The sequence below is a fragment of the Apis florea genome, unplaced genomic scaffold (assembly GCF_048593485.1).
Source record: "Apis florea isolate Af1SG1 unplaced genomic scaffold, ASM4859348v1 contig_3158_pilon, whole genome shotgun sequence".
NCBI classification, from domain to species: Eukaryota; Metazoa; Arthropoda; class Insecta; order Hymenoptera; family Apidae; genus Apis; species Apis florea.
The window spans coordinates 1,218,358-1,229,772 of NW_028256713.1; the positions used below are offsets into that span (position 1 = coordinate 1,218,358).

Sequence of the window (11,415 nt, forward strand, 5' to 3'; positions counted from 1 at the left end):
ACGCATGTGCGTATCCTACGGAGTGAAGAAACACAACTTGTGTATATCGCTTGTCAGGCTTCTCTTTATACACACCGTGCGCGCGCTCGTTATATCACAGGCGACGTTGCGTAAAATGTACGCTGGCACACGCTTCTCTCTTCTGTTATACGAAGAGTATGTGGCCGCTTTTCGCCCCTCTTCTTGTCCCCTTTTAAACCCGTCCCCTCTATTCGCGATGCGTTCTGTCCGCCAACGACTCGGCTACTGTCTCTTCGTTCCGTCTCTTTACACGCGTCTTAACTAACGTCGCATGAACGCCAACACTTTAAGTTTCTCGTTCTACGCAAGCGAAAGTGTTTTCATTTTTTAGCCCTCCCTTCGCTAATAGTCAAACGCTAATAGTCCATTACCTCCACCTGATTTTTCATTTGGTATGCATTAAATCATCACGAATCATATGTGATTGGTGGAAAACCGTTACTTTAGAGAAAATGGCAATTTTTAAGAAAATATCGATATAGGAATTATTTATAAGTTGAACATTTTATAGTGTAGATTATTTCTTAGAAATTATTAGAACGATAATTTTCTCTTTCATAAGTTGAGAGAATATCTGAAGATCGCATCCACGTGTTTCAACATCTTTATAGATACACGTGAGCATTTTGTTTCACCCGTGGAAAAATGTACTCATGTTTGTATTTACATATTAATCAATCAATGGTCAGATCATCTAGCCAATATTTATGTTTCTTATCTTTATTAAGTAAATAATTGAACATACCTTATCTCATTTGTAGAAATAATTTATCCATCCGTCTCATTAAATCATCTAAATGTCTATATCCACATAACAAACGTAAACACATTTTTAAGTCGATTTTTTTTTATTAATATATATCGCTGTAAGATAAGATTTAAAAAATTCAAACTCATAAAACGAAGTCAAAAAACTTATAGAATATAGGGAAATAAGAACATCATACGGAGCACAAGTTTCAATCGATGCAGAAAAATTCTTTCCATTTTCCTAACGCTCTATCGCGTCCGTGAGAGTTAACAGAATGTATTGCACGTGTGCCACGTTTGCCACGGGGACGAACAAAACGCGATACCTTTCCTGTGAATCTTGCGCGCGTGGAACGTAGCACGCATCCGTGTGCATGATCGGTACCTTCTCGACCTACTTTTCTGAGAAAGGCCCGACCTCGCTTTTCTCTGTTACAACAAATACGCGCCACTTTTCCTCGCGTCCTCGCGCGTCCTATGCAATATGGCACGCGTACTAACTTTTCGTGCACTGATCAATCGCTCGCTGCTGAGGGCAGCACTGTCGAATCATGTAACTTCCCATCATATTTCACATTTTTCACTAATGAAAATATGAATATTATATCCAATTAAATTTTTTTTTTTAATTTCGAATTACGAATGTAATACCCTGATGTTCTAAATCATTGTTTATGAAGTACAATTTTTATATAGTTGATAAAAAGAAGTTAATAAAGATAAATATGCATTGCAATATTTTATTACGAAATATATTACGCATATTTTTACAGCGGGTACCAGTATTGACAGAAATTGTTCAAAAGTTCCAGAGAACTTGAGTGATGCATATTCAACCATATGTTATGTCCGCGCGTGCAAGGTTACGTTATCGATCATAATTTACAACGCGTGCTGCATTGTTACGTCAGTGCTGCTCGTTTACGGCCAATATTATCGGGTGGGAGAAAAGACGCATAAACTTGCCCATATTATAATCAGCTGATTTCACATTTCGTGAAAAGACATGAAAAGACGCATAAAGACTTGCCCATATTATACTTATAATCATCTGATTTCATATTTGATAGATTTCACTAGTAAATAACAAAATTTTCTTATTTGAAGCGTTGAAAAAAGAAGAATTCTATATATCTTGAACATTCAACCTTTATTATAACGAATAAAAATCACATGTTTAAATAACTCTGGATGTCACATTCGAAAATCAAGGACGCCACTTTGGCACGAATTTCAAGCAACATGCTGATTTACTTTCTCGTGGACAATGAAATTTCGTTCACGGCCAATACGATGTTTAAATAACAGTAGAGAGTGTCTATATAACCGGTGAGAAGCGTAGGCGAAACCACGTCGATTACTTCAGTCGATGGTATTGAAGAACCATGATTCCGGGTAATCATACCGGCACGCGCGTTCCATTTTGCAATTCCATGCCGTCACGTCGGCGTGTGCAAGTTATTAAAAGTCCACGCGTATCACGCGTACTACGCGCCCATTTTGACGGAACCTTGCAAACGATTGTATATAATGCATATGTATTGCATTGTGCGGCATAGAGTTGTTCCAATATCCAAGGTAATTGTACTCAGGCGTACTAATGATTGCAACACGGACGCAATCGCGGTAAACCAAATCAGAAAAAGCAAGAGGAGGGGAAAAAAGAGAAAGAAGTTGGTGTAGTACGAACCAGGCAGAGAGAAGGCGTTGCTTTGTAAACTCTATGACCGACTTTACGAGCGATCGGCTAGGATGCAGTGCCTCCAACGGTCGATCTACGCAACTAACCGCCATGTTGTTTCCAAACCCGAAATCAAGTTCGCAATACTCTTTACGAAGAGAAAGGTAAACTTCAATCACTATCTCGTTCGAAATTATGACATAATTTCAATTTCTCTGGTATTTTTTTGCGGGAAGTGAATTCAACATCCGCAAAAAAAGAATATAATATTTTTCTCTTTTGTTTTATTAGATTTTTGATACTTGTTCAATTCTTGTAAAAGTTTTAATCCTCATTTCGATACCGATCTATATTCTATTTCCCTTATGCATATTCAATTTTTACCGATGGGACGATGTTAAACACATATCCGGTTGTCGACTTTTTCTAAGATATCAGACACATTTATCTGTTATTCTGCACTTATTAATGAATCTAAGGAAAAACTATCAAAATAATTACATAAATTAAAATAAAGAATGTAAAACGGGGAATTCACTTAAATGTACACATCCACTTTGACTTTAAAATCTTCTATTATCAAATTAACGATCTTTACTCTATATTTTGTGTTCTATCATATTTAAAATTAAATATTTTTTTTTATTGAATAATAATTTATTGCAATTGATTTGTTGCAATTAGAAAGTTATTTTTCAACAAATATTTTAGTTTTTAGTTTTCAATTGGCACTTTCATAGATAGTCATTGACGCCGTGCCGGCCGGCCGGCTCGTGACTATAAGTTAATACTTATGCAGAGTGGCCATCCGTGATCCATCTTGCGTAACCTATTTACTGGTAAAGTGGTACAAGCACGTATGACATAATCTCGTGCAACAGAACACGCACTATAGATTCCGGCCTGTTCGAATACTATTTTAAATAGCCCATATGCGCATGTGCAGCGCCTCAAGCCGGCACGCCGATGCGCAGTGTTACGCAAATTAAAAATAGGCAAAGAAAATCAACTCATGAAACGAGAAGATACGATTTTATCACTGTTATATTTCACGAATTTCTTTTCTATATCTAATTACTTATTTTAGCAATATATTTTTAAAACATATGCAATAAAAATTTTAAAAATTTTGAATAATAAAACTTCATTTTTAATCGATCGATTATGCAAAAATTAACAATAGTCTAAAGTTTATCACCAATTCATGACGTATTTCTATCCTTTAATTAAACCGTAAACAACGATGGCATCTGAAATACGCCAGATAAAAATACCACATAGTCAATCAAACTCCCTTTACGATCAGTTTCCCTCGGTCGAGTTCGTAACCTCGAATCGAACGAGCACAACGAAAAGAGACGAAGTTAGGTTAGAGAGATCGAGAGAGATTAACCACCTGCTGCTGCTGAACGTTATCCAAGCAACTAGAGCAATGAATTATTATCGGGGATCTTATCGAGCTGTCGACAGTTATTGGATAGATAGTTTCTTCTCTACAACGGAAGAATGAAACGTTCTGAATTCTTTGCGCATGGTAACCGATAAAAAATGAAAGAGAAAAGAAATAAAAAAACGCATCGAAGATAAAATGCGCATTTACCGGAAGCGTCAGTAGCAGTAAAATAGCACAAACGATCGCGTAGTACGGAAGGAAATATCCTCGTGACTATCGTCAGCTTATTGGACGAGCTTGTACGCATACCGACATTTGTTTACATCGCGAACGGTTTGTTGCGTTTGTATGTATATAAAGTTGGGTCAGTTAAGTTTGGTACGTTGATGCCGGGATATCTATCTTTGGATCCATGCATGGAGCGCGAGGGCGCTGCGCATACATATACACATATATCGACCATCTCTTACTCAATCGTCTCACGCCCGTGCCGGTGACCAGTGACACCGTTAAACGCGGCTATTATTTCGAATGCGCCCCGCGGGTCGGATATTTCCGTGGTGACCGTAGATAGAGTCGATGGATCGCGCCGTTAACGGCGAAACGCACTCCCGTCGTGGAACGCATTACCACGTACAATGTTATACTATCTTTTCGTCACAGCGATTCTCAACTTTTGTAAACTACTGTGTCCGTTCGATGTTAATTATGTTGGTTTGAAAGTGATTAGAGTTGGTAATTTAACAAAGTAATTTAACAAAAAAGTGACCGTTTGACGATTATGACTGTGATAAACAATGTTAATATAATATACGTTAATATAATATACGAGAATTTGTAAAGAGTTGATTTTATTGCATGATTATATCAGTTTAATAAGATTGTTAAAATCCAATGAAAATAAAATAAAATTCAAAAAGAAAATACTATCTTTGAAATAAAAGAGTTGTACATATTTGAATATATTTAGGTGAAATATACAATATGCATTTATAAATCAACTTTTTATTGAAAACGTAACATAAATGTTATAATATTTTTTCATTTAAATTGACTATAAAGTTTATTATTATTTTCATTAAACTTAGAAAAGAAAGGTATATATTTAATTAATTATTGATTAATTATAATATATCCAGAATAATTATAATCTCATGAATATTCCAATAAATATCATACTTAATATTACAATTTTCTTAATGCAAATTAAAAATGATAACAATTATTTATTAATTCAAATATTTTAGAAAAATCTTATTTCAAATCTTAAATTAAAAAAATTCTAATTTTAATTGTTAAGTTTAAAAATTTAAACTGTAAAGAAGAGTTTAAATATTTTAAAAAGAATATATATATAAAGATTATAACTTTTGTCACTTGATTTGCAAATTTTCATAACATTTTTAATTTTCAATTTTCGATTTTAAATATGAAAAATAAATTCAGTAATGGACAATACTTGAATGATGTGAACAAAGATGATAGTTGGATACCATGTCTATTGACTTATTGTCAAGACTAACCGGTCAGTCGTTGAAATGTCGAATCGTGAAGTGGACGTTACGAAACTACCTATGCAAGATGTTTGCTAAAGCAAAGGTACACGATGGTCGACAGAACGTACGGAAGCTTTAAAATTACCACTTACGCGTACTTACGCTACAGATAAACGCCGTCCAGTATTTACAGATTCACGCTTCGGTAACCTTCGACGTCACTAAAAGTCAGCCATATGTTTGCGTATGTGTTGCATATATAAACAGGTAACGACGCGAAGAAACTCTTGCGTCAGATTATTCTATCAGTGCATTAATTATGGCGATTAAAGATTACATGATTATGTGAATAAAGGAAAAAATGAAAAATAAGACTGTTACGTATATTTCATTACGAATTTTAAAATTAATTGTAATTGTGATCAAAATGATCAAAAGTATACATGATCTTCACTCCTAACTTTATACTTTCATTTAAGTTAAAGAAAATCTCATTGTGATAAAAAAGTTTTCTTTTCTTTTAAAACCGAAGTTTTCTATAAACTTAACCTCTTAAATGCTTAAATTCAATGTAAGAGCAATTGTTGAGAAAATATGCAGATTTTAAAATTTATAATTTTGAAAAATTATAATAAATAATTAAAAAATTGATAAATAATTTCGAAAACATTCAATTTTAAATAATATTTATTTTAAACTATGTGACTGATTCCAGGTTAGATAAAAATGTCTATTTACTATTGTAAAGAAGCAAACTAATTTCCTAGCGAACTCCTGTAAAACAGACACAACGTTTGCTGGGCATAAAAATATCGGAACCGGACACTTCGGACCGACCAGATCCGGTTCATTTTTCCCCCGCGTATAGCGTACGCGCGTGCGCAACAAAGTTTCCACGAAATGGAACCGTGGTCACGCCTGAGCTACCTAACGGAGGTAGAAAGATATTGCGCTAATGCGTTCCACGTGGGGTCACCCTCCTCTTCCCCCTGCTGGAATAGCCGGTGCATGGGCCAGTACTACCGTACTCACTTCGCGCATAAAACCGACCTCTCCTGCGTCCATACACGCATACACTCGCTTAAAAGAGTCTCGCTTTACGGACAAGCAACCTAGCTCATGCCAGTGCCTCTCATTACGAATCTAACCGCGCCCACGTAGCGGTATCGAGACTACGTATATTTCTCTGCCACGCCTGACCGACCGTAATAACGCTATCCCTCGTTTTATGGGGTATTTATTACGTTGCGTTGCTATGCTTTTCTACGAATCTGCAAAAAATTCTTATGCCTCTCAATACAATTATACGCACATGTATATGTATATGCGCGCGCGCGCGCGCGCTCAACCACTTCACGGATTCTATCTGGTCGTAACTCGAGAAAGGCGTGTCGAAAATCGACGAACTGGCACCGACTCTCATGTATCATGTGACTCTAATATCGGGCGGCGGATGCGCTACGAGACGCAGGCATTTTTTTCTATTAATTTGTTATTCGTTGTTTAGAAATTACACTGCTCTTTCCCTCTCATTTCCTTATCTAATTATAAACAGACATAGTTATTACTTTCAAATATTTGATTATCAATCGACTAGTTCATCGGTAGTTAAAGAAATGAATTTCAAATGGACGCATGACGCTTCGCAACGCGATATGTCCAGACAGAACGATGTAAGATAATGCATTTGTCGCTTCTAACCCTGTCTATCTTGTTCAAAGACAAAGGAAATGAGTATTGCTGCTCATGCGCGTCGCGTAAATAGGACAGCCACTATATAGTCCGCTTGTAGAACGAGGTCACGAAAATTAAATTTTCTGATTAACAGCATGCACGCACACATCCACCCAGCAACAGCCGGCTGTCACATAATATTGTACGTCATTCAATTTTTTGCTCTTACCTGTCAAAAATGCGTTGCCTGTAGCTTAAAAATAAGTAGCGTAAGTAACAACGAGCAGTTGCTGCAATTCGTCGAGCATGTCATCGATACTGGCAATGGCGTGTTATCGCGCGCGAGAACGCGTTTTTCTCGGTCTCTGAAAACACGCCGTGAACACGAACAAGCTGGATACGCGCATGCGCGCAGACCGCGTTTGATGCGCGCTAACCTGTGCTCCGATGCAACGAGACCCGGCGGCGGTACGGATGACGTATCAAACCTCGTTATGCCTAACATGCCTTACTCGCAGATGCTTTGTTCGTTTTCTCTTTAACCAAAGCAATAAGCTATACGAATGAGAAAGAAATATACTACACGTATGTAAATATGAATGAAAGTAAAATTTTTATTCTATTCTTTCTTTTATTATACTTTTTTTATATTGTTTTGTATTTTCTCAATTTTTCTTTTATATTATATTTCTTTTTTAGTTCGATTTAATAATATAAAAATTAATTTTTTTATTCAGTTGAACGAAAATTAAATTTATAATATTAAAAATTAACAAATTATAAATAATTCATTAACGTAACATAACCTCCAAAAAAAATAATAAAAGTAACAAATTGTTAAATTGTAAAAATTAAAAAAATTTAAATTTAATAAAAATTAACAAAAATTTAAATTAAAAATAGCTACATCATTCGTATATCCATCGTCTGAAGATTATTTCGAAAATTCTGAGAAGATGATCGTTTTCTCGAAATACATAAAATTAAACGAAAAAGAAGAAAGAAAGAAGAGAGAAAAAATAAAAAAAAAAATTTTATTCAAAACTCACCTCTTGACCGTTCGGTGCAATTATAACATCCACTTCGTCTTGATGTTCACGATGTTGCGTGACCTCCGCGTGAATTTCCCGTCCGTTATACGTCAAATAGACCTTCTGGCCGGGCACGAGGCGTGCGCTGGTGACGGAACCGAAGCCTGGTCCGATCAGGTCGCGATCAGAGTATTCGGTGCTGGGACTTGGCGGACGACCGCCGGGTACGGAATCGAAGCGTACGGAATAACGAGTCTTCGGTGTAATACTGAGGCCTGACTCGGACGCGGCTGACGCCGGCGTTTTTACGGCGTGAATGACGCCACTATAATATTTCCCGTCTTCCCCGGGAGCACACACTCTGGTGCCGATTATGCTACGTTTCGCCAGCCTCTTACCCGTCGACATTATTCGTGGTTATTTATGGATAAACGATCGTTTCGATCACTTTATTAAATCGTTTAACAAGAATGCACTGATATTTCTTATAATAGAACACCTTATAACAAATCGTTCTCAAAAGTATCTCGCGCAAATTGATATTTCATAAAGATCATTTGCACTACAATTTAACTCACCCTTCTATTATCGTCTTTGAAATTTTCGTTGATAAATATACGTGTACGTATATCGTGAACAAACCGGAAGCCGGAATATATTAATATCACACCAAAGAGAAATAATAATTTCACGCGCGATTTAACAGTTAAACACTTGTGAAGAGACGATACGAGTATCTATGATTTGATTGAATATTAGGAAAAACACTCCCGGAAATAAAACACTTGTTATATTCTTTTTTTTTTCCTTCCTATCGAAGTTCCGTACTGTAGCACGTTACTTTAAGTCATTGTTCCACGATCACTCGAATACACACTGAGGACAGATCGGGCAGTTTTACGTTAAATTGCAATTGCGTTAGCAAATGCGATCCTAGACCGAAGAAGGACGCGGTGGCCTTCGCGGCCTGAACACAGAACTCAATGTATCAACAAAACGGCGTGCACCGTTGCCTGTGTTCGTCACGCCGTCTGCATGTTCGAGGCACTTCGTGATTGATTTGTGGTAATACGTTGGCGTATACGCGGTAGATAGCATAATATATGACTAATGCTTGCCAGTGAATAGAAATTCAGCGGTATTCTGTAAGCTGAACGTACAAGCGGTACACGATTTGATGGTATACGGACAGGAGTAGGGTCCGCGGTAGCCGACATGTGACGCACAGCTGAGCAACCGGGAAGGACTGAGAACAGAGTACCAAGCGGCTTTCACTGCGCCGGCCGGCCACCCGCCCGCCCGGGAAAAACAGCTGATAGATAACAACAAACCCACGTGACCCGGCCTCGAGCACCGATTGGACGAGCGCGCTGACCTACTTACTCCTATTGGCCGTCCGCCCGGACAACGAGAAGAACGGGAAAAAATCGCAGACTAGAACCCTAGCCAAAGCACTTTGCTCACGAAGACCTTCCACTTTCTCAGCCCTCTCCTTTTTTCGTACGCTTGTACTCGGCGTCCCTTCTGGCGTCTCTCTTTCTCACTACACATAAAGTATGTCGATTATGTAGAAACTCTATATGCAATCACTATATTTTATTAAATTAATGTAAAAATATTCATAGAAATATCAATTTTACATAGTTTCTACAAATAAAACTTTTACAATCAGCTGGTAGTTAAATACACAAAGCGGTCATTTTGTCGTCAGCTGAGAACGCTTGTGACGAAATCCAAGCGAGTGATCAGTCTGCCGACAGTTGTGTCAAAGAAACCTCGTTCTGTAAGATATTCCTATTGCCGCTCGTATACCATACTGTAATATCTTTTTAATGAAATACCTTATATTTTTATAAGATTTCTACTTTTTGTGAAAGTAATGTTTGTACAAGAATAACAATTATATATTTTATGTTAATAAAAATCGTTTTAGCAGAGAAAAATCGTGTTTATGGTTCAGCTGTCAGTAGAAGGCGGCCATTTTACGTCAGCTGAGAAGGTCGGTGACGACACACGACGAGTGAAATATCTTCGCATAGCGTTGCAACTTCAGGGAATGTGTCGCAAAGAACCTCACCTTCAAAGCTATTTCCAAGGTTTGTTTTTACATTGTATATATATTCGTACATATTCATATTATTTTTCTAAATAATAAATTTATACTGCCTGCTAAATATAACGAAACTCATTAAAAACTCATTAATTCAGATTCGATAAAAAATTCGATATTTTATAATTTTTTAATCACTTTATTTTGCGTAATAATACTTTCTTTACAATGTAAAATTATCATCGATTCAACATTTAATTGCAATAATATCAAATTGTAGTTCATGTAAGCTGAGGGCGCCAGTAACGAAACACGTAGTAGAGTGGATAGTCTACAACAGCGCTGATATATTTTCTTAGCCAATGCGTAACAGTTTTCGGAAATTGGTAAATGGCGATAATCTTCCATGAATTTCAAGTGATTTTTAATAAAATTCGATTATAATTGTAACAATTAAAAAATTAAATTAATTTGAAAATATTACACCGATAAAATGATCAAATGCAACGCAGTTAATAAAGGTGAGGTAGTTGCAGTGCCATACCGTATGCTTGTCATGGCGGCGAGGAGGACGAGCAATAAAAATGGCCGGAAGATACAAGGGGCAGTGGGGAGGGATAGTAAGGCCGAATAGAAGGCAGCGGTCCACGCGTTCTCAGCAGCCTATCCTAGATTTATTTCCGTGGATGTTGCGCAATAATATGCTGCGTTGTTAGCTCACTGAATGCTACCCCTCGTTTGGTTTCGAAGAGGTGCCAAGGGCTAGTGAGTAACATTTAATTGTCACCGGCTACCATTTCTTTCGTCGTATAAAAGAGCGTGATTATGTTTGTTGTGTATATGCATTATAATGTTATTTTTCATTGTCAATGTAATGGAAACTTAGTCATCTTCGTGTTATATTAATGTGTCTGTTTAACGCTAAACACGTTAACATGGAAACAATTTTCATATGAAGAATTTCGAATGAAAATGTGAACTTCACAGAATTTTTATGCTAGATTTTTATCAATTTTTAATTAGCTAAATATGATAGCTAATAAAAATATGATAGCTTAAATTTTTATTATATACTAATAATGAAAAAATAATAATGAAAAAATAACTTGCAGGAAAAATCATGATTTAATTATGTTTTAAAGAAATTTTTATTTTATATAAAAAAGTATTTACATGTAATAATTATTTGATTTTACAAAATTTATTGTTAATTTAGCTAGCTTAATTTTTTATTATTTATTTGTTAATATTATAGCAAAATATGTTAAACTTATTTTTTCAGTATAAAAAATTATTTAATTTTGATATTTTATAAATAC

General features: G+C 36.1%; 1 protein-coding gene and 1 long non-coding RNA gene across 3 annotated transcripts in view; one reads left to right on the forward strand and one right to left on the reverse strand.

The window, feature by feature from the left end:
* Positions 1-10,049, reverse strand: part of Glut4EF (Glucose transporter 4 enhancer factor) — a 99,214-nt gene extending 89,165 nt beyond the window's left edge. For both annotated transcript variants that reach the window (XM_086909548.1, XM_003690992.4), the window contains exon 1: positions 8,065-10,049. In XM_086909548.1, coding sequence (XP_086765674.1) covers positions 8,065-8,454 — 390 coding nt within the window. In that variant the 5' untranslated portion in view covers positions 8,455-10,049. The remainder of the gene's footprint in view (positions 1-8,064) is intronic.
* Positions 1,578-3,625, forward strand: LOC147657417 (uncharacterized). Its single transcript, XR_015292409.1, has 2 exons — positions 1,578-2,616; positions 3,164-3,625. It is a non-coding gene; the product is annotated as an uncharacterized LOC147657417 (long non-coding RNA).
* Positions 10,050-11,415: the final 1,366 nt, after the last annotated feature.